This window comes from Elgaria multicarinata, chromosome 19 (genome assembly GCF_023053635.1).
Source record: "Elgaria multicarinata webbii isolate HBS135686 ecotype San Diego chromosome 19, rElgMul1.1.pri, whole genome shotgun sequence".
Classification (NCBI taxonomy): Eukaryota; Metazoa; Chordata; class Lepidosauria; order Squamata; family Anguidae; genus Elgaria; species Elgaria multicarinata.
Window position 1 is genome coordinate 16,942,713 of NC_086189.1, and position 22,607 is coordinate 16,965,319.

Consider the following 22,607-nt stretch of genomic DNA (forward strand, 5'->3'; position numbering starts at 1 on the left):
CCCCCCCCTGACAACAGGAAATGACGCAGGCGGAAGCGGAAGCTTGGTAGTCGCATGGTTGGCCTGGATGTGAGAGGTGGGCGCTATGGCTGCTCCTGAGTGGATCGGGGCGGTTTTGGGGGGCTATTGGGATTTGTGGGGTGCTCCTTGATCAGGTATTGGTTGATCTGTAGTATTTATGGATTATATTTTGAGCCTGCCTAATAACCCATAGTTTCTGGGCGGATTGCAGTTAATTGTTGATGCTCATTATCCCTTTCCTTTTAAAAATGAATAAATTGGGCTTTGTAGAGTGCTTATTATTAAAGGTTTTTGAATTTTATTTTGAACAAGTGTTTTCTGAGCGGATGGCAAGCAGTTATTTATTATAATCACCCCCTTTCTTTTTTATAAATAAATTGGGGTTTGTGGGGTTCATGTAATTTGCGGTTGGGTAGTGCTGGAGGTGGATTATTCCCAGCTGCCAACAGCCCTGTAAGGTAGCCTTCCCCTCAACCTATTGCCCTCCAGATGTTTTGGACTTAGTTATTTATATTGATGTATTATTTATTTAAGGATTTTTATCCCGCCATTCAGCCAAAAAAGGCGGCTTACAAAAGTATTTCTTGACAGTCCCTGCCCACAGGCTTACAATCTAAAAAACATGACACAAAAGGAAAGGGGATTGGGTGGGAGGAGGAGGAGGAGGGGGGAAAGGAAAGCAAATTCAGGCACTAGTTACAAAGTTCAGCAGTGACAGTTGACAGCAGGAGGGAGGGGGCTCTCAGCTGGAGCTGGACCCAGGCAGGATGGAGAGGTGCCTGGCTGCTGCTTCCTCCCCCATTGATGGCCTCTGACTTCAATTCCCATCAGCCCCAGGCAGCATGGGCAGTGGGATAGGAACATTGAGTGTTGCAGCCCCAAACATCGAGAGGGCACCAGGTTGGGGGGGGGGGGAAGGCTACCTTACAAGGTTGTTGTGAGGTGGTCAGTATTATTACCTGCTCAGTATTGCAGATGGCGGGGAGGGGAGGCTTTTGGGAGTCCTTGGCAGAAATGACATTTCAGCTTACGGGTTTGTAGCTCAATATTTTAAGGTTCAATTCTATGCATGCTTAGACAGAAAGTCCCAGCATTCCCTAGCCAGGAGTGTTCATGGGGGATGCTATCATAATAGGATTTATTTGGAGTAGAAAGTGGGCAGATAGCTTTGAGGGTTCACCACTGCTCCGTCATTCAGAATGTTTAACTGATGTGTTGTTTGTTTAGGGTTTTGTATGTGTCTGGTACTCTTTGGGGGCATTTGAATTGAGTGCTTCTTAGTGTAAAGGTGGGATAGAAATCGCTCTCTTAGATAAGTCGCTCTTCTTCTCTTCTAGTTCAAACTAGTCCGTGCACATTATCTCCATAATCTTTGGAACGGATTTATATTAGTAATTGTATGATGCAATTGCAGAGCTGATTCTGAGAGAGGGGTTTTAGAGCTGATTCCCCGTAAAAGAGGAAAGTATTGAAGCCCCATGTAGGTTGGCTTATAGGAGTGCAAATTTAACATCTGTGACCAGGAAGAAACTTGAATGCTAGATGCTAAAAAGGTAGAATAATTCAGCCTTCCCCAACCTGGCACCCTCCAGAAGGGTTAACATTAGAGCCCAATGGAGTCATCCCATGAAACTGATTGGTGGGAGATTCAGGACAAATAAAAGGAAAGGCTTCTTCACGCAGTGCAGAGTTAAACTATGGAATTCATTACCAGACGATGTAGTGATGGCTTTAAAAGGGAGTTAGACAAATTCCTGGTCAAGAAGGTGTTCAATGGCTACTAGTTGTGATGGTACTATGCTATCTTAAGGATCAGAGGTGTTCCCCATTTATTTATTACATTTTATTTATTACATTTATATACTGCCCCATAGCCGAAGCTCTCTGGGCGGTTTACAAAAAAATTCACTAAAACGTTCAATTAATACAGCCTGGTAAGCACAGAACCTGAATTCTACAGAGATAACACATCCACTAAAAAGGCCCTCATGAAATTACCTTTTAAATGCAGGAGCACACCTTCACAATGGCCGTAGCTGATAACTTTCTAAGAATGTGAGAATCAAATGGCAAAACATGTGGATCTTTCAACGTAAGGTGTGTGGAGTGACTGAAAATTTTACCACATTCCAAAACAAACCCAGAGTGTTTCCATACTCTGTGCATTCTCATATTCATTAAGACCGGCTTCATCATCAAATAGTGCCCTAGAATGAGTGCATTTAATGCTCTCTCTGTGTTATGGACATTGATATTATAAGCTTTGCTATCCAAGCGAGGCGTTTTTCGCACATTGAGCATTTATAAGGACTCTTCCACGTTCGAATTCTTTGCTGTTTAAGAAGATGTTAGTTCAGATTTGCTGGGGAACATGGGTGCCTCTGTGAGGGACAGGGCCCCCAATCCTGGCTTCATGAAGCAACGCCAGGTAGAAATGCCGGTGATGGCCATTCTCCTGACTGTCTGCTTCTTCCTCTTCCGCTCCAGTGTCTTTCTTAAAATGCTCGCAAACCGCTATTAACAGCAAAGCATTTTTGATGGTACATTTGCCAATGTGTGAGGTTTAAGTGCCACCTTCTCCTCTTGTTTTGAAGGAAATGACCAACAGGGCAGACACATTGTGTGCCAACGACTTTCAGCTCTCCGGCTCGAAGAAGAAGAAGAAAAAGAAGAAGAATTTAAAGGAACGTGACGGAGAGAAAACGGATGAATGTGTGACCCCTCCCTTTTCTTCACCTTTTGAGCGTTCCTCTTCTTTTTCTGAGCCTGTTGAATATCAGGATGTGGGAGACGGTGAGGCTCATGGAAAGAAATCCAAGAAGAAGAAGAAAGAGAAAAAAGCCAGCAGAGAGAGACTTGACTCCCAGTCAGATAGATTTTCAGTTGTGGCAGAGAGTGAGTTGAACAGTGACGCTGGTACCCCCACACGCAATAAGAAGAGAAAGCAGACACGTACGCCCAAGGAGCCAGATGCTGGTGATGTATTCTGTGTACCTGAGACTCCAGAAGTGGTCAGCAATCCACCAGAGGAACACTTTGAAAATGTGGCACGCGTTTACGAAAGCACGCCCTTAAAGAAGAAACAGAAGCATGCCTCTTCATCCTTAGCAGGGCAAGCTGAGGCCAGGCAGGCTTCAGTCTGGGATACTAATGACAGAACAGACTCCACAACCCCAAGCAAGCGAGAACAGATGGAACTTAGCAAAACGGTGGACACGGAGGTGGATATCTTTGCGTCCCCTACCCACTCCAGGAAAACGCAGCGTTCAGGTCTTTCCCCGGAGAAGGAAACGCAGGCAAATGCTGACTTGAGCCAGCCCAAGGCAGGAAAGAAACGGCAGAAACATAAAAAATTGCACAGGACTGACGCTTCAGATGCTGCCGGCGATGGGCTTGCAGTAGAAGAAACTGTAAGTTTGGGCTTAAATTCTGGGCAGGAATCTAAACTCTCTCATGTTTACGAAGGAACATCCTTTAAAAAGAAAAAGAAGCGTGCCTCTGCATTATTAGCAGAGCGAGCCTCAGACAGGGATACTGACGACAGGGCTGACTCAGTGTTCCCAAGCGAGCAAGATCAGACGGATGTCAGCGAAACAGGGGAAACGGAGGTGGATATCTTTGCATCCCGTACCCCCGTCCGGAAAACACAGCATTCGGGTCTTTCCCCGGAGAAGGGAAATGCTGACTTGGGCCGCCCCGATGCAGGAAAGAAGCATAAAAAATCGCACAGGACCGACGATTCAGATAGTGCCTTTGACTTAAAATCTGAACTTGCTCATGTTTCTGAACGAACGCCCTTAAAGAAGAAAAAGAAGCATGTCTCTTCTTGCTTAGCAGAGGGAGCCTCGATCAGGGCTACTAATGACCAAATTGACTCTGCAACCCCAGGCGAACGAGATCAGATGGAGGCCAGCGAAACAGGGGACACAGAGATGGGTCATTTTGCGTCCCACGCTCCTTCCCGGAAAAAACAGCATTCAGGTCTTGCTCAGGAGAAGGAAGACCAAGTGACAGATGCTGACTTGAGCCACCCCCATGCAGGAAAGAAGCCGTGGAAGCGTAAAAAATCGCACAGGACCGACGATTCGGATGTTGCCTGCAATGGGATTGCAGTAGAAGAAACTGTAAGCTCAGGTTTACAATCTGGGCAGGAATCTAGACTTGCTCATGTTTCTGAGAGAACGCCCTTAAAGAAGAAAAAGAAGCGTGGCTCTGTATCTGTATCAGAGCAAGCCTTGATCAGCGATACTAATGACAGAATTGACTCCGCACACCCCAGCGAGAGAGATCAGACGGACCTCAGCAAAACAGCAGACAAGGAGATGGATGCCGTTGCATCCCTCACCCCCTCCCGGAAAACACAGCACTCAGGTCTTTCCCAGGTGAAGGAAAAGCGGGCAGATGCTGACTTGAGCTGCCCAGATGCAGGGAAGAAGCGGCAGAAGCGTAAAAAATCCCACAGGACGGACGATTTGGATGCTGCAGGCGACGGGCTTGCAGTAGAAGAAACTGTAAGCTCAGACTTAAAATCTGGCCAGGGTTCTAAACTTACTCATGTTTCTGAACGAACGCCCTTAAAGAAGAAAAAGAAGCACATCTCTGCTTGCTTAGCAGAGGGAGCCTCGATCAGGGATACTAATGACCAAATTGACTCTGCAACCCCAGGCGAGCGAGATCAGATAGAGGCCAGCGAAACAGTGGACACAGAGATGGGTCATTTTGCGTCCCACGCTCCCTCCCGGAAAAAACAGCATTCAGATCTTTCCCAGGAGAAGGAAAACCGAGTGACAAACGCTGACTTGAGCCACCCCCACGCAGGAAAGAAGCCGCGGAAGCGTAACAAATCGCACCGAAGCGACGATTCGGATGCTGCCCGCAGTGGGGTTGCAGTAGATGAAACTGTAAGCTCGGGTTTACAATCTGGGCAGGGATCTAGACTTGCTCATGTTTCTGAGAGAACGCCCTTAAAGAAGAAAAAGAAGCGTGGCTCTGTATCCGTAGCAGAGCAAGCCTCGATCAGCGATACTGATGACAGAATTGACTCCGCGCACCCCAGCGAGCGAGATCAGACGGACCTCAGTGAAATAGCGGACAAGGAGATGGATGCCGTTGCATCCCTCACCCCCTCCCGGAAAACCCGGCGTTCAGATCTCTCCCAGGCGAAGGGAAAACGGGTTGCGGATGCAGACTTGAGCCGCCCCGATGCGGGAAAGAAGCGGCGGAAGCGTAAAAAATCCCACAGGGCCGACGATTCGGATAGTGCCGGCTCGGACTTAAAATCTGGGCAGGGAACTAAACTGGCCACCTCAAAGGGCAGTCATAGGTAAGTTTTTCACCCTGCAAATTGGCATTGGCAGGTGTCAGGAAAAAAACGCAACACTTTTCTGTTTGAAGCTACTTAGCAGGTGTTTCCAACATGTTGTGGACGTTGCAAAGGCCGAGTGGTTATTATTACTATTATGTATTTCGTTTGAGTTGTGCCCGGAAACTCACTGGCGCCAAATTGGGGGGATGTTTTCAGACTTTCCAGGAAAGTTTGAGCTGAAGCCATTGGATCCAGATTGACTCAGGATCAACTGCGCTGACGGAAATGGGCTTTCCCGCACCCTCCTTCCCACGGCAGCCCCTCCAGCCCCCTGAAAATGCTACTCAGGAGACCCTGCTGAATGGGGTGAGCTGTGACGGGGAAGAGTGAACCCACCCACCCCAAATTGCACGGAGGGACTTTCCGTGGGCAGAATCCTTCCCTGTTGCGGGAGGCAGATCCTGGACCCAACCATGCCTATCCTGGGCCTGAGGGCGATTCATGGTAGAAAGCCCTGTGGGGGAAAGGAGGGACAGTCCAGGCCAGCGGGGGCTTGAGGGAATCTTCACCACTCTCCTTGCCTGCCTCCCTGTCTTCTTCCTTCCCTGCCTCCCTCTCCCTGTCACCTTCCTTCCCTGTCACCTTCCTTCCCTGCCTCCCTCTCTGCCTGCCTGCCTTCCTCTGTCTGCTGCCTCCCTCTGTCTGCTGCCTCCTTGCCTCCCTCCCTGCCTCCTTTCCTCCCTGTCACCTTCCTTCCCTGCCTGCCTCCCTCCTTGCCTCCCTGTCACCTTCCTTCCCTGCTTCTATACCTGCCTGCCTGCCTCCCTCTATGTCTGCCTGCCTCCTTGCCTCCCTCCTTGCCTTCCTGTCACCTTCCTTCCCTGCCTCCCTCTATGTCTGCCTGCCTCCTTGCCTCCCTCCTTGCCTTCCTGTCACCTTCCTTCCCTGCCTCCCTCTATGTCTGCTTGCCTCCCTGTCAACTTCCTTCTCTGCCTCCCTCTATGTCTGTCTGCCTGCTTGCCTCCTTGCCTCCCTGTCACCTTCCTTCCCTGCCTTCCTCCTTGTCACCTTCCTTCCTTGCCTCCCTCTCTGTCTGCCTCCCTCCCTGCCTGCTTGCCTCCATCCCTCCTTACCTACTGCCTCTGTCTCTCCCTCCCTGCCTCGCTCTTGCTACAACTCTCCTCTTTTGCAGACCGACAGAAGTGAATATTTATTTAAAGCACGTTGCACATCCCTCTCCCCGCAGGTTACGGAAGTCCCGGTTGCCCGTCCAGACAGATGTGCAAGACTCGTCTTCCACTGGGCAGCCCGCTTGGGAAACGTGTTCCCTAATGGACGATGACCTTCCAGAGTCTTACGGCTCTGCTTACTCAGATCTGGGGACGGCTACCAAGGAGCTGGAGGAATTCATTCCCCACGTGAGGAGCCTCACCGAAGAATCAATCCAGAAACTGGCTTACCGCGATCTAGCCAGGTTTAAAGAATTTAAGAAACAAGGTGCAAACGGTGCTCAACCTGTTGAGAATGGGCTGCAGCAGGGGGTGCGCTTAATAAATGGAGCAGTAGAACCATTTCACCATTTAGGGCGCAATACTGCGCCTGTATAGACAGAGCCAGCTGTCGGATTGTGTCCTTGAGTCTCTATGGCAGGGATGGGGAACCCCTTCATCCCGCGGGCCACATTCCATCCCTGAGAAGCTCTCGGGGGCTGCATTCCAGCAGTGGGCGGAGCCAAAGGCAAAACTGGGCAAGGCAAAATTGTGCTGTGTTCTTAAGGATGCAATTTATGGCAACGCAGAGGTTTGAATGAAAATAGGTACATTTGTCTTTGAAATGCTTTGGCTTTTAAACACATCATAGAATCATAGCATAGCGGAGTTGGAAGGGGCCTACAAGGCCATCGAGTCCAACCCCCTACTCAGTGCAGGAATCCACCCTAAAGCATCCCTGACAGATGGTTGTCCAGCTGCCTCTTGAAGGCCTCTAGTGTGGGAGAGCCCACAACTTCCCTAGGTAACGGATTCCATTGTCGCACTGCTCTAACAGTCAGGAAGTTTTTCCTGATGTCCAGCTGGAATCTGGATTCCTTTAACTTGAGCCCCTGACTCTGTGTCCTGCACTCTGGGAGGATCGAGAAGAGATCCTGGCCCTCCTCTGTGTGACAACCTTTTAAGTATTTGAAGAGTGCTCTCATGTCTCCCCTCAATCTTCTCTTCTCCAGGCTAAACATGCCCAGTTCTTTCAGTCTCTCTTCATAGGGCTGTGTTTCCAGACCCCAGGTGTTAACCATGTTGTGTCTCTCAAGTTTTTGAATGCCTTCGTCCGATGATAAAACGGAGGCATAGAGAATTTTAAATATCACTTTTAGGATCGTTTAGTGAAAGTTTTTAATCAGCTAATTCATCACGTTTTTCGGGAAATGTGAAATTGTACGTTGAATGTTTTGATGTGGATTTTATATATAAAGACTCATGTTGAAAAATGCCAGCATCTTTTACCTTAAATTTCTTCTGGCCCTGTTGCAAAGGTTTAGGAGAGGCATTCCGACCTTTTTAGATAACGTTTCAGTTCCTTTGCTAAAAGCCTTTATTTCCACGTTTTAAATCCCCTGTTCCCACCTGGTTCTGTCCTAGGGATTGCGGTGAAATTTGGTAGGTTTTCCAAGAAAGAGAACAACTTGCTGAAGAGAAATGTGGAAGAGTTCTTGAACGAAAGCGGGATAGATAGTGCGGAGAAACTCTTGTTCACTCACAGATTTCCCGAGGAGAGAGGAGCCATCAGCAAGCTGAAATGCGATCTTTTATTTGGGGTAAAGATTGGTGAGTACTGATGAACGACTTCAGGGAGATCTTGCCAAAGGATTTTCCTTTCTCATGCGTTCACGCAGGAGTGTAATTCCTCCACTTCAAGGTTATTTTATTCTGATAGGTATAGATGTAAACTGGAGGGATTTAGACTATTCTACATTGAAGGGGTTGGAGCATATATATTTTTGCCAGTCGCCAGACTTTAAAAAATTTCCTTAGTGGTGCCACTGGAACAGATGAATAAAACCCTCCTGTTCCTAGAGAAAAAAGCATAGAAAATAGGTTGGGGGTGGGGAGACCCACATTTTGTCGTCAACAGAAGCGTATTAAGTCTCAGACAATCACAATATTTGGCAGCATTTCTGAAGGCCAGGTTAAACTTTTTGCAGCGCTGGCAACCTTGTAAGCTGTACACAGGAATTCCTGTTCTCCTGTGCTGCCGATTTGACCCACGCCTTGTTTCTTTTTCCTACAGCTGAAGGACTTCCGCGGCCCTGGAGGCTCGTATATTACCGCGCAAGGAAAATGTTTGACCCGCAGAATTACAACGGACGGTAAGAACGGCAGCCGGATCCTTTCTTTCCACCACCGTTGCGTGGTTGAGCCGTGCCCTGTAGCTTTAGCCCAGGGGTCAAATCTGGGTTCCCATTCAGCCTTCCAGAGTTCCCCCAAAGGCCACGCCTTATCTCACAGGCTCCGCCCCTTCGCACAATTCCTAGTTGTTGGATGGATTCCCAGCTTTTGTCCATTTTCCCCCCATTCTGTAATGAAATGTCTCTCCTAACGCTCAGCGAGGAGCTGGAAGAGATTTAAGCTGATAGATGCTGGTGTTTTTGCCCCGCCCCTTTGCCTTTGGCCCCTCCCACCACAGGAATGCAGCTCCTGAGCTTCTCCGAAATGGACATTGGGCTTTGGGATCAAAGAACCTCTTCGCCCTTTCTCTCGTAGACCCCGCGAATGCAGCAGGTTGGGCCGTTTACCAAAATTCATCAAAATACAAAACTCGACATAATAAAAACAGTCTGAATATTTTAAGGTTAAAACAACGTAAACAGCTAAATACAATTTAAACAACGTCGTTTCCCCGAGTAGACCTGTTGTAAAACAACAGGCGTAGATGCCTCATCGTATACCATTAAATGCCTGGGAGCAGAGGGTGGTCTTTTCCTAGCGGCGAAAAGATGTCAGTGTTGGCACCAGTGGGGAGCTCATTCCATAGTCGGGGGCCGTCACTGAGAAGGCCCTGTCCCTTGTTGCCACCCTCCGTCCGAGGAGGCGCTTGGAGAAGTCCCCCAGGTGTTAACCATAGTGTCCAGTTATGTTCAGGAGAGGCGTCCCATCATGTATTGCAGTCCCGAGCCATGTAAGGCTTTATAGGTTAAATCCAGCACCTTGAATTAGGCTCAGAAACGTAAAGGTGCGAGCCAGACTGGATCTTACATGAACACACGACAACGATAAAAGTTTGCCAAATCGACGGTCCCGATCGCAACCTCAAAAGGTTTTCCTTATTTAGGGGAACCGGAAAGAGATGCAGTGCACCGAATAACGACAGCCGTCTCTTTCTAGATATTCCGAGGAAGAGAAGAAGAAACTCATGGCGTATCAAGCCATACACGGCAACAACTGGAAGAAGATTTCTCAGCTGATGACTCGAAGCAGCCGCTCGGTCGCCTGGAAATATTCTCATATCAAGTGCCGTAGGTCACCCTCTTGCTCTCCCCCTTTCCCAACCTCTCCTCAAAACTGGGGCTTTGTGGACCCCCAGCTAAACAGATACGAAAATTCTGCGCAAAATTGTGCAAGTTGCATCACGTTTTATTTTGATTGTTTATACCACGATACTTCTTTGTTTCTATAATTCCGGGTTTGTGGGTGGAGGAAGATGCGTTCTGAATTGCCGAAACCTCTGGCAGGCAGCGGGCGAACCCTTGCAAGCACGTAGTCAGTCATGAGGACTGGTCGCTTTTGTCATTCACTGCTCTCGGAAGGGCAGGTTCTCAGGAAGCCGACCTCTCTGCCTCGTGCCACATTCTGCAGGCTTTCTGTGCTCCTGCGGGATTGCACCACGTTTGCAGCCCTGCTCAAAATTGCGCCGCTCTTTCCCCGTACGTGTCCAGAGCCCAATTTCGGCCCGTGGAGTCAGGAAGAGAACAAGAAGCTGGTCCGAGCCGTCGAGGCTGTCTTAAGGGCTAAAGCGAAAGGGTTGGACTCCGCTTTGGACAAGGAGGATCCTGAGCAGGTGCTCATGGTGGTACGTGAAAACCTCTACCGGGGCATCCCGTGGACTCAAGTCGAGGCCGAAGTGGGAACCAGGAATTGGAAACAATGTAAAAAGAAGTGGTAAGGACTGCTGGGGTGTTGTTGTTTTTGTGGTGGAGGGTGGGCGTCCAAACAATATTGCTTTATGTGACCTCCCACCATGGGGTGTTGAAATTCCATTCCTGAGAACCTCTCAGGGTCTGCATTCCAATGGTGGGCGGGGCCAAAGATGGAGGTGCGGGGCCAAAAATGCCAGCCTGTTGTAGCTTAAAGCTCTTCCTCCAGGAACAAAGTCTTAAGAGAGGCAGTTAAACCTTTTAGGGTGGGGGGATTGCCAAGCATTTAACAAGAGTGTGTACATCAGTGAATATGAAAGACTGTTCCAGCTCAAAATTTATCTGTGCAATAACCTCCACCCCCTAAAAAGTAACAACTGGCTATTGCCGAAACATAGGTTTAATAAAAGAGTTAGTTGTGTCGCGCTGCCAGCGATTAGCCGGATATTAAAGAGACGTTGCAATGTCCAAATGTTTTTGCTGAATAAGATGCAGCCTAAAATCCATAGGTGTGTCAGGTAGATGCCAAAGCAGCAATCCACTGGTCAGGCATTTTATGGTCACAGTTTCTCAACTTCCCAAATGAGCCCATGGGTCCAAAACTGGGTGGCCCCTGACTTTGTATCGGTAGCGCATCAAGGAAACAGGAGTGAACTGGAGCTTAATAAACCATTGAATTCCAGCGCTGAATTCTCTTTTCTGTCTCTCTTTTAAAGGGATTTAATTGTAACCAAGAGGATGTCCAAGGGGCAGACGAAGAGTTATGGTACTGAAAATGTGAAGTTCAAGATCGACCTCATTGAAAGGTGTGAGCCGCAGGGTGTCTTTAGATGGCTCAGTTCCAGTGACACGGTTCTCAATGGTGGTTTAAGGACTCCACGGTGGAGTTTTGACACCGCTGTTGAGAAATGTGCTCTTTCAAGGGAAAACGCCACACTTTCAAGGGAGAGCGCTCCACGCTGAATATCCACGCTGTGCAGAGGAGAGTTCCTACACAACCGTCGTTGTGTGGTGGGCTCCATGGAGTTTCCCATTGCGTTGACTTTTCCCACTGGCTACCGAGTTTCCTGGCAATTGGCGACAGGAGCGAGTGCCGCTCTAGGAGAGCCACCAGGATTCGGGGCTTTGCAGCAATGGCTGATGGGATGCCATCAGGAGGACCAGGGGAGGAGAAAGGGCGAAGGAACTGTCAATCAAACATCACATTGCCTTTTACTCAACTCACGGGAGTCCTCAATCACACAACGGTGGAGTTAAAACGTGTGGGAAATACCCTCTAAAACTCAAGCGTTGAGCGGAGTTTTCACACTGCGTAGCCAATATCTGCCTTCAGAGCTTATAATTTAAATTTTAGTAGCAAGTAACGACAGCGAAGGCAGGAGGCAGTAGCAATGGCTTATTTTTATTTGCGATGTATCCCCCGACATTTGTAAATGAAAAACTAGCAGTTCCTCCTTGGTATTGGCACCTTTAAGCGTCTCCGAAATTTTGGCGTGTGAACCAGATGACCTGGAATTTCTTCCCTGTTTTCAGGTTGCACAAACTAAACATTGAGGACGAGAACGAAATCAATTGGGAAGACTTCACCGACGTCATAAGGTAAAATTTATTTATTTATTGCATTTCTATACCGCCCAATAGCTGATGCTCCCTGGGCGGTTTACAAATTTAAGACAATTCAGAACAAAACAGTAGTATAAAACTGTAATATAAAATACAATATAAAAGCACAACGAAGATAAGAACAGCAGCTGTGATCAGTGTGTGGGAAGGCGGACGTAAGACTCCGTCCCGTTTTGCTAGCTTCTCTGCATAGGTGTGACACCGATCTTCCAAATGCAGGGGTGCGCAGATATCGAGAGGTTCAGGCACCATTTTTGTCACCCTCCATTCATGGGGTGGAAATGCTGATTCCCTGCCAATTTTCAGTGGCAAACCCACAGAATGCCGCACTGGCTAAAACGACCAGAGGAGCTAATTTTAGCTACTGTAATGTTATGTGGGGGTTTCCTGCTGCACATGTCTGAGTTTTTTGCTGCCACTGCTATGAATTGCGGGAGCATGGTGGAGGTGGCCATAGCCCAATAATGGAACTTGCCTATTGTATGGATGTGGTGCGCGTGAGCTCACTTCTGACACCCGATGCAGCCCACCCACCCCCGGGCGTCAAGACTGCCCCCCACCCCAGGCTGCTACTTGACATGTGAAGAGCTCCTTCTGCGTGGTCATTCTTTTATCAGGAATACTTGTGCCATAAGATTCCCCACCCTGATTTTCCTCTTTCTCTCTCTCCCTCCGACCCACCAGAAATGTCACTCCAACCTATGTCCAAAGCAGATTTTACAAACTCAAGAATCAGTACGTCCCCTCTTGGAGGAAAAAAGACTTCCCGGGTGAGTGAATGCATTTGTTTTTCTCTCGTTCGGTGATCTACTCCACGGACACCTCTCTTGGCTTCCGCTGGGCGTGTTTCCTCTCCTTACTTTAATTTTATTACGATTTCTTAACATTTTAACCTAGAGGGGTGCTGACAGGCTGTAAAGCCGTCCTGTCCTGCAACATCATCTTTACTGGGGTTTCAAAGACTAGTTCTGTCTTGGAGTTCAGAATCCACCTCTGCTGTGGACCTTGGTTCCTGGGCAGGACTCTTTTCCTGTAGTCTGTTTGCCTTCTGGGAAATCATGTTTTGTGAATGGGCAGCCCCCGCCCCAATGGTGGAGTGGCCTTCTTCCACCTTCTCCTTAGTTCTGTGCCTTGCAGCCTAGTGCAGTCAAGCACATTCGGGCATCGAGTTCGAGTAACGCGGAAAGACGAGAATTAAAAAAAAAACCTGGTTCACCTTCCAAATTAATTTCCTCCCTGCCCTCCGACCCCCAAACTCACTCGAGATCTCCCCCACACCCTTCATTTTCCAGATATTATTGATTACCTTTACAAAGAGACGCTGCCAAAGTTAAAGTCGACATTCGGGAAAAGGACAGCCAAAGAGACCCCAGCTGCAGAAGAGCCAAAGCAGAAACAGGCCTTCCGATTCAGCGACATCTTTCAGGACTTGACCTCTGAAGAGGACGAGGATTAATTGGTCACTGGAATGCGTTAGAACTCCGTGAGTTCATCCCGCTAATATCAGTATTGGCAAGAAAGGCAACACCTTTCATATTCGAAAGAAAAAGAGCTCTATATTTTTTGGGGGGTTGTATTTAATGTTTGATTGTTGCTTCTTCAAATGGACTTGTAAAAAAAAAAAAAGAGGGGGCGCGTAGACGCCACTACAGCTTGCTCTCCACTGCTGAAGAATCTTTTGGCAAAGATGGCAGTGATTGGTACTTTCTGGCATTGGCGATAGCTTTCTATGGGCATGCCCTGTGCCTATCCCAAGATGGCGGGTGTCACTGTCTTTAGAGGATTTTCTGGTGGCGGAGCAGCGGCAAGAGGGATGGATGTCCACCAAAACTCCGACCGTGGTCTAAGAGTGGACTGTGAATTGTTGGAAAGATGGACAGCTTAGATAACCCAGTATTGGTTCTGGAGTTGACTGCCGTGCACTTTCTCTATCCCAGTTCTGGGCTAAGCTGGATGGCCCAGTCTTGGCCTGGGCTCTCCCTAAACCTACTCTGCCTGGAGCAGGCATGGGTGACAGCCTCCATTGCCCCTCAGGTATTAAAAAAGAAGAGTCACTTTCGGACCAGCTTTTGGCATGGCCAGCGCACAGGGATTTTATGTGCTGTAGTCCAGAACAGCTGGAGGGCTTTCCCAGTCAAGAGAGAGACCTGGTTCGCACGTAACGACAAAGCATCACGGGTTGATTTCTGTACAGGGATTGCCTGTACCGTGCTGACTGTCATTTTTAAAATGCACGCTGAAGCGGGGGTGCACCGCGGTTTGTTGTTACGTGGGAACCCGGCCAGCGTGGGTTGTTGGGGTGCTTAGCACACCACCCGGAACCCGTGTCCCCCTCCTCCCCCCGCTACACCACAGCTCGCATTTTAGAAATGGCAGCCGCAACGCCAAACCCCATTTGGGAATTATCCCACGATGGCTTGTCGTTACGTGTGAACTTTCTCCTCCGGGAACGAGACAGCATGCATGCGTGAATGGGTTGCACCAGCCCTTTGCGTAAGCGTCTGCCACAGTTGAATGAGCCCCTGAAGCTATCGTGCGCTGTGAAGAAGGCCCGGATGTCCCTCCTTGGACTACCTCGAGCGAATGGAGTCAATGGATCCTTGAGTGAAGCGGCTTATGCTGGCTCACGCAGTTGCTAAGCTGAAAAGGCCCAAGGCTGTTTTAGACCTGCATTGGTTCTTCTGGAGATCACTTGATTTGGAAAGCAGAAGAGGTGGTAGCCCTTCTAATGGTCCACCTACAAAGACGAACCAAATCATGACAATTTCCCCAGCGAATAAAGAAGCCCCCCTTTCCGCTGGTTGCCTTTGGACACCACGGCTGCCCGGTCCGCGGGTTGGATCCATGCTTAGAGCAGACCCACTGGAATCAATGGGCAGTATCCAAGGTTAGTCCGATGTAGAGGAGACCCGTTGGAAGTTAGTCCCATTCATTTCAATGGCTCTACTGTACATCAGACTAACGTTGGATACTATCCAATGAGTCATGACTGGCTTAACTCCCATTGATCTGAGCGGGTCCGATCCAGCATTGCCCAACCTGGTGTTCTTCAGATGTTTAGGTCACAACTCCCAGCGTTCCTGAATGCTGCTTGGAGCAGATGGGTGTGGGAGGTTTGAAATCCCCAAACGTTTCACGTTGGAGAAGAGTTGGCCTCTTCTGTGCTTGACCAACTCTGAATCCAGCCCCATCTGGTCCTAGTTACTCCGTTCCAAGCACTGAATGCATGTCATGTAAATTTTATTTTTTTACTATTTTTGAAGACGTTTTTCTACTGGAAATGGAAATATATTTTAAAGTATTTTAAGAATTTACGCAGAGTAATATTTGTACGTTACTTCTAATAAATGCTTTCTCCAGAAACGGCACCCTTTATTTCATTGAATCTTTCCCTTTGTGTGTGTGTGTGGCTTCCTTTCTTCAGCAGTACAGACTCAACTAAGAATCTAGTGCCTAAATTTGCTCTCTCTCTTTTTTTTTTCCTCCTCCCTCCCAGCCCCCTTTCCTTTCGTATCATGTTCTTTTTAGATTGTAAGCCTGTGGGCAGGGAGTGTCTTAAGAAATACTCACCAGATATACGATTCATAAAAAAAATCGGGGTGGGGGAGAGTTAAGCATCAGTTTCAAGAAAAGCAGACCAAGTATCCATGTATTTATCCTCTATATAACACCCGTTCGAATGTTGGTAACGTTAAGTCCTCAGTCCATTGCTTTATGGGAGGTGAGAATTTATTTATTTATTATTTATTTATTTAGAATATTTATATACCGCTCCCCATTGAAAAATTTCGGAGCGGTGTACAAGGTAAAATGAAAATAAAAAGAGAATAAAAACAGTTAAAACAAAATTTAAAAGAAGCAATAACAGTAATCCAAGGCTGCATGTTAAAGAAAGGCTTCATGGAATAAGGATGTTTTCAGGAGGCGCCGAAAGGAGTACAAGGTTGGAGCCTGCCTGACCTCCAGAGGCAGGGAATTCCACAGGAGGGGGGCCACCACGCTGAAGGCTCTTCCCCTGGTGGATTCCAATCGGAGGATGGATCTATGTGGAACCACCAGGAGCAGGCCCTCGGATGACCTCAGTGACCGGGCAGGTTGGTAAGGGAGAAGGCGCTCTCTCAGGTATCCTGGTCCTAAGTTGTTTATTTATTTGTTGCATTTATATCCCGCCTTTTTTCCTGCAACGAACTCAAGGCGGCTTACGTAATCCTCCTCTCCATGTTATCCTCATAACAACAACCCTGCGAGGTAGGCTGGGCTTAGAGTCTGCGACTGGCCTAAAGTCACCCAGTGGGTTTCCATGGCCGAGGGGACTAGAACCCGGATCTCCCGACTCCCAGTCCGACACTTTAGCTGCTACGCCACACTTCCAATGTGATAGTATAAGTTTTTTAGCCGTCATAAGGGCTGTGAAACATTGCGCCGAGGAAGGTCCCACACTGATTTCTACAAGCGTTCATGCATCGTATTACAAAAAGAAGCCACAAATTTCCAGAGGCATCTCATCCAAAGAAAAACCCCTGGAATGTCTCATCACGTAAGAGAAGCAGAGAGGTTGTGATATCACATTTATTTTATTACTCATTTTAAATATTTTTAGGCCACTTGCACAATAAAGTTCTAGACTGCAGGAACAGCAGAAATTAGTATCATTAATTGCTAGTGTATTGGGTTGCCTCCAGACCCGGTCGAGCTTAGAGTAGAGCACTGAAATTAATGGGGCATGTTAATTGTGACCAAACTACATTGCATTGATTTCAGTAGGTCTACTCTAAGCGTGACTAAGGGTAAAATCCAACACAGGTTCTAAATGCAGAAGACCCATTGAAATGAATGGGACTAAAATTAGTCATGCTTAAAGTCCTGTTCCTTTCAATGGGTCTACTCTAATCATGACTACGAGTAAACTCCAGCACAGGTCCTAAACAGAGAAGACCCAATGAAATGAATAGGACTTAAGTTAGTCATGCCTAAAGTCCAGATCCTTTCAATGGGGCGACTCTAAGCATGACCAAAAGTAAAATCTATGTAGATTTCTACCTGCTGAAATGTGTCAGGAATTAAGTTGGATTTCAGCCTAATAATAATAAATTTATTTCTTACCCGCCTCCCCATTTTGATCAAGGCGGGGAACAACAGTAAATATAAAATACATAAAACTGAATTAAAACATAATATACATTGCTAAACATCCTAAAATCCTACTGGATAGGCCTACCGGAAGAGATCACTTGATAGCTTTCTTGAATGCTCATAGACTGTCAAGTTGACGAGTCTCCTAAATCTGGATCCAGTCCATGATTATGATTATTAAACACGGGGAGGGCGGGGGGACCTGTGTGGAGCTAGGCATCCCAGCCTTGTTCTCCACAGAGCCCTGAAAGCAAGCAGTCCAACAATCCAGACGCTCTTCTTTTTGTTTACGCGCACGGTTGGTTGGTTGGCTGGTTGGTTGGCAACCCCTGGTGCTGGCCGTGGTGCTGCTCCCGCGCCATGTACTGCTGTTGCTGGTGGCTTTATGAACACTGTTAGCGTTCTGCGTCGCCATAGGAACCAGCCTCACCATTCCCCGGAGAGGGAGGCTTCCTTGCCAGAGAGAGAAAAAAGGGCTCTCGGTACATCGTAGCGGGTGGGCCCAGACGGGCTCCCGGGTGCCGGGCTTGGACGATTCTTTTTCTGGAGGCTTCTGCCAGGCCTCCTCATCCTGGTGCCTCCTTCTGAGTGGCACAGGCCTAAGGACTTTGGAGCAAAGGATCCCTCCGTGGGCCGCCATGGACCCCCCTGCCACCGCCAAGAAGCCCTGCGTCAAGGAGCACCTGCCCCGGCGCCGCAGCGCCAGCCAGATCTGCCCCCCGCCCCGGCGACCGATGACGCTGGCCGAGCTGCACCCGGGCTGCGAAAATGAGCGGCTAGGTGTGGCCCGGGAGAGCATGCTGCAGAACCACCTCATCGCTAAGGTGAGCGGCCCGGCGGGGGCGGAGTGGGGAGAACTGGGGGGGGGATCGCGTCGCCGTGACACCTGGACTTTGGGGCCAACACCTGGCTGGCCCAGAGCCCACTCAGAGAGCCGCAGGGGCGTCCGGCCCGGACACATTTGCAGATGGTCCTTTTCTTTTTTCATTTATTCCTCTCAATTTTCCTTTCCTGCAACGAAACGGTGTTTCTTCCCCCAGTCTGTGGGTTTGGGATCAGCAAAAGCAAACCGGACTCGCGTAGCTGTGATGGCGTGGGGCTATAACCCCTGCCTAAAGTGCAGAACTACCCTTGCTCCGGAGATGGGGTGTTTTCTTGTTCACCAGTGTTGACAGACCAGATGGACCCTGCCTGCAGGTGCCTAGATGGAACACTGGAGGGCAGTACAGGATCCTGTAATTGACCTTTATGCTCCCAGACGCTGGATCCCAAGGGAACGTGGCGGAAAACCAGCGCCGACATTTGGGCATCTGTCCAGGGTCCACACATGTGCAAGGTCCCTAGCCCTGGCACGGGGATATCGTCAGCTTTTGCTTTTCTATTATTCATACTGACACTCCGAGTTTAAAAAAAAACCTCCATCTTAAAAGAGAGACATCGGGAAACAGAACAAACAAATCACGAATGCAATCTCGCAATCCCGTGTACGGGGGGGTAAGTTCCATTGGGCTCAGTGAGGCTTCCTTCCGGCTGCCCAGGCTGAACTTGTACAACACAGAGAGCTATAGCCAAAGATCTTCGACCTATTGGCTGTGAATTGAAATGGGAAGTGTCTCGCAAAGGGGATTGGGGGGGGGGCTGCCATTGAAGCTGCTGATGCGAAGTAGGAACTCCATCCAAGGAAAGGAAAGAATTAGCTGGCCGCTTCTTGATTATTTGTCTCCTCGTGCTCATCCGTCGCAAACCACAGCAAAACTTGAAAGCCTCGTTATCACCTTGTCCACTTGCCAGAGCAGGGAGGGTTCATCACTCCTGCTGCATTCTCTCTCTGCAGCTGCCCAAGAATGCCAGGGGTGTGTGTCAAAAGTAGGCAGTAGGGACTCACGGAGAAAAGCTTACTGGACTTGCTCCTTCTTTTCACCATGGCAACCTGCTTGCTTGCTTGCCTCTCGCTCTGGCCCAGACAACAGTGGTGGTGAAAAGGAGGAGCAGGAGACGCCACGGCCTCCTTGCTCCCCGGCTTTCTCACTGTCGGTCAAGCAAGTGGCAGCAGTGATGACGAAGAGCGAGAGTAGATGGTGATCATGGCGGCGAGACTATAGATCTACTGAGGGAGGAGACCCATTGTGGGCAGCTTGCCCAAGGGCCGTAAAAACCTGGAGCCGGCACTACCATTGGACATAATTGCCAAGCTGCCCTTTTCACGTGCAAATGACGTCTGAATCATAATATGGAAATTGCAACCATGCTGCAATCCCTGAGTCGGCTTCCTTGGAAGCTAACACCCATCAAAAACCCCTGCAGGGGCTGTCAGACGGGAGCATATCAAACAGGTTAGGGATAAAACTTGCACTTTGCCCCTGGTCTGCACCCCCAAACATTTTACTGGAGTTCCTGCTGCCTTCTGATCCAACCACGTGAGGACTCTTTTGCAGTCCTTCCTTCCCTCTTCCTCCCATAGAGGGCAATCTCTCTTCACTTTCCTTCCTTCGCTGCATTATATTTATTTATTTATTTATTTATTTATTTATTTATTTATTACACTTTTTATACCGCCCAATAGCCGAAGCTCTCTGGGCGGTTCACAAAATTTATACGATATAGAAGTCCCAAAGTCATCCATCAGCAGGTAGCTCAGGGTGGGTTTTAAAAAGAACGACGTTCCCGCTAAGATGCTGACGTCGCTTGACCGTAAAATGGAGAAGTTCTACGAGGTGGTTTGAGAAAACCTACAAAGTAAACGAACATACCTGCAGTTCCTCCGAGTGCTGCCTTTGAGGCTGAGGGAGACAACTGCAGACCCATGAACCAAATCCAGTCTTCCAGTCTGGCCTTTGGGACATCCCTGGATGGCCACGCCTCCTTTTCCTGGCCACACCCCCATTCCCCTGACCGCTGATCATTTGGGAGTTTGGTTTACACCCCCCCCGCCCCAATTCTCAAAAGGTTGAAATGTAGGGTATGAAATGTATGACCATATAAAAAGGAGGACAGGGCTCCCGTATCTTTAACAGTTGTATTGAAAAGGGAATTTCAGCAGGTGCCATTTGTATATATGGAGAACCTGGTGAATTTTCCTCTTCATCACCACAGTTAAAGCTGCTGGTGCCCTGCCCTCTTTTAAATCTGGTCACTCTAGTATAGCTCCTGCAGCTTTAACTGTTGGAATGAAGAGGGGATTTCACCTGGTGCTGCAGGTATACAAATGACCCCTGCTGAAATTCCCTTTTCTAGGCAACTGTTAAAGATACAGGAGCCCTGTCCTCCTTTTCATATGGTCACCCTACGAAATGCGTCTTCTATGTCTTGGTTACTGACAGGAAGTGCTTTAATCTGAAATATGCCAGTGTTTTAGCTCCACCCATATGCCTTTGGGTCCGCCCATCACTGGAATGTGGGGGTCCGAGGCCTCCTTCAAAATAGGGCTGAAACGGAGTTGTCACTCCTGCTTTGAGACATCCGATTAAAAATACATCGGATTTTTTTTCTCAAGAAAAGGAAAAGTTGTGGGATTGGTTTTTATCTTTCCACTTTTTTCAAAACTTATTTTAGCTTATTTCAGTTCATTCGCCATGATGTGGGTCTGTGTGAACTTTATGTGAATGCGTTAGCTTTGTATTGATATCTAGTAACACGCAGAACATTATATATATTTATATAATGTTTATAACGTGCTAGTTTTTGTATTTATTTTTATGGATTGTTGCGAACTGCGCAGAGAGCCTCGGCTATTGGGTGATATGGAAATGAAATAAATAAGTAAGTCAATATTATTTCATCAATTTAGGGTTAAATGGCTGGAAGAGGAAAGTATGGGGCATAGCCTGTTCTGAAAAGTTAACATACTGCCGTAGGGTCTTGTCAGGGCAACTGAGACATGATCCTTTTGAAACAATATGGTCCCCTTTTGAAAAATATGTTAAAGATATTCCATTGACTGAATTAAACCTCTACATAACTAATTTCTCCTTCACCATTGCTACTATCCCATGAGGTTGAAACTGAATCAGGTAAGATAGATAGATAAAATAGATGATAATGCTTTACTGTTAAAACCTTTTAGTATTTTTAATGACTGTAATCATGCTTTGTAGAAATAACTATAAATATATTTTATCTTGTAATAATAAATAAATAAATTTAGCTACGGCCGGACATATTTTAAAATATCTCCAAGGCGGTTCACGAGAAAATCCATGTATATCGAAATACATTATAATATGCCTTCACGCATATTACAACGCAAAGACATTGATAGAAAACATTAGTAAAAAAACACCAAAATCCATTAAAGCCAATACAAAACCAAAATGAGAAACAATTTGTGCAGCTCGTTCACTCAAGGAAGGGCTGGGTGAAGAAATGGGTCTTCGACGGACACCTAAAGTGTGATACAGTGGGCGTTTCCAGAATATTACTACAACCTGGTTGTTCACCTGCCTCTCCTTCTGGCCCAGACAACAGAGGTGGTGAACAGGAGATGGTGACAATAGCAGCTGGTGACAATGGTGGCAAAGAGCTAGACTCTGAAACCTGGAGCCAACCCTGGTAATACTTTTGCACCTGGTTGCTTGGGAGAGAATCTCTGTGCACCCTAGGCGAGCGGGCGAACGGGTCTTTCTAAGCCCGGTCTAGCAACCTGCGTTCCCAACGTATGTTTCTGTTTTCCCAAAAGTCAGTGAAATTCAGAGACGACATTGTTGTTTTATCAGAAACAGGTACAGGTGGCATGCGAGGAAGGTGTACAACCGCCCCTGGGAAACAGGGACAGTTGGAGCGTACGAATTGAGAGGATAAAATAGTTATTATCAGATTAGCCTCAGCCATGAAAAGCACAATTTCGGATCGCACTCCTAGTTAGTTAGCATTTAGATAGGATGGAACAGAGGCTGTACAATAGACATCAAAGCCAAACTCTTGGGCTCAGCAAGAGGGATTAATTTCTTTAACCAACAAGTCTGCTTCGGTCTCTTCTCATTACCCTGCCTTGTCATCCTCAATGTTAGATTTGATTGAAGATTAGACCATTTAGGCCTTTCCCCCTGTTTGCCACTGAAAAGCACACACACAAAACCCCGCACGAAAACAAAACCAACCTCACAGGCCTATTGAATTTTACATTCCACCCCCCCCCCCCGCCCCATCAATATGTGGGCAGTCAGGGCTCCTAATTCTGCTTCATTTAAACTTCATCAACTTTTCCAGCCAAGTGGAAAAGATCTTGAAATAGGCTCCGCAAGCAGAAAGCCAAAAGCTTTCCCTTTTGTCAGATAATTTATTCTGTTTTCTCTCCCTTTCTCTCGTCCAATCCTCCTCCCTCCCCCAATGCCACTTTCTTTCTAATTCTTCTCCTTTTCGCTTCCCTTTCGCTGATGCTGAAAATGAGATTACAGTATTTAA

General features: G+C 47.8%; 2 protein-coding genes across 2 annotated transcripts in view; both read left to right on the forward strand.

Moving 5' to 3' along the window:
- Positions 1 to 95: 95 nt before the first annotated feature.
- Positions 96 to 15,442, forward strand: TTF1 (transcription termination factor 1). The gene is made up of 11 exons (XM_063144813.1): positions 96 to 155; positions 2,616 to 5,344; positions 6,573 to 6,823; positions 7,960 to 8,145; positions 8,609 to 8,687; positions 9,703 to 9,833; positions 10,254 to 10,476; positions 11,168 to 11,257; positions 11,985 to 12,050; positions 12,759 to 12,844; positions 13,367 to 15,442. Exons 2-11 carry the CDS (start codon positions 2,619 to 2,621, stop codon positions 13,528 to 13,530), a joined length of 4,002 nt encoding a protein of 1,333 aa, XP_063000883.1. The 5' UTR covers positions 96 to 155; positions 2,616 to 2,618; the 3' UTR covers positions 13,531 to 15,442.
- A 2,403-nt stretch (positions 15,443 to 17,845) lies between these two features.
- CFAP77 (cilia and flagella associated protein 77) overlaps positions 17,846 to 22,607 on the forward strand; it is a 66,393-nt gene continuing 61,631 nt past the window's right edge. The window contains exon 1 of the mRNA XM_063144984.1: positions 17,846 to 18,031. Within this exon, the coding sequence (XP_063001054.1) occupies positions 17,846 to 18,031 (186 nt within the window). The remainder of the gene's footprint in view (positions 18,032 to 22,607) is intronic.

Coding starts and splice junctions, on each gene's coding strand:
- TTF1 (XM_063144813.1), top strand. CDS start 2,619: ATGACCAACAGGGCAGACACATTGTGTGCCAACGACTTTCAGCTCTCC. Junction 9,834..10,253: donor ATATTCTCATATCAAGTGCC/GTAGGTCACCCT, acceptor GTACGTGTCCAG/AGCCCAATTTCGGCCCGTGG. Junction 12,845..13,366: donor GAGGAAAAAAGACTTCCCGG/GTGAGTGAATGC, acceptor TTCATTTTCCAG/ATATTATTGATTACCTTTAC.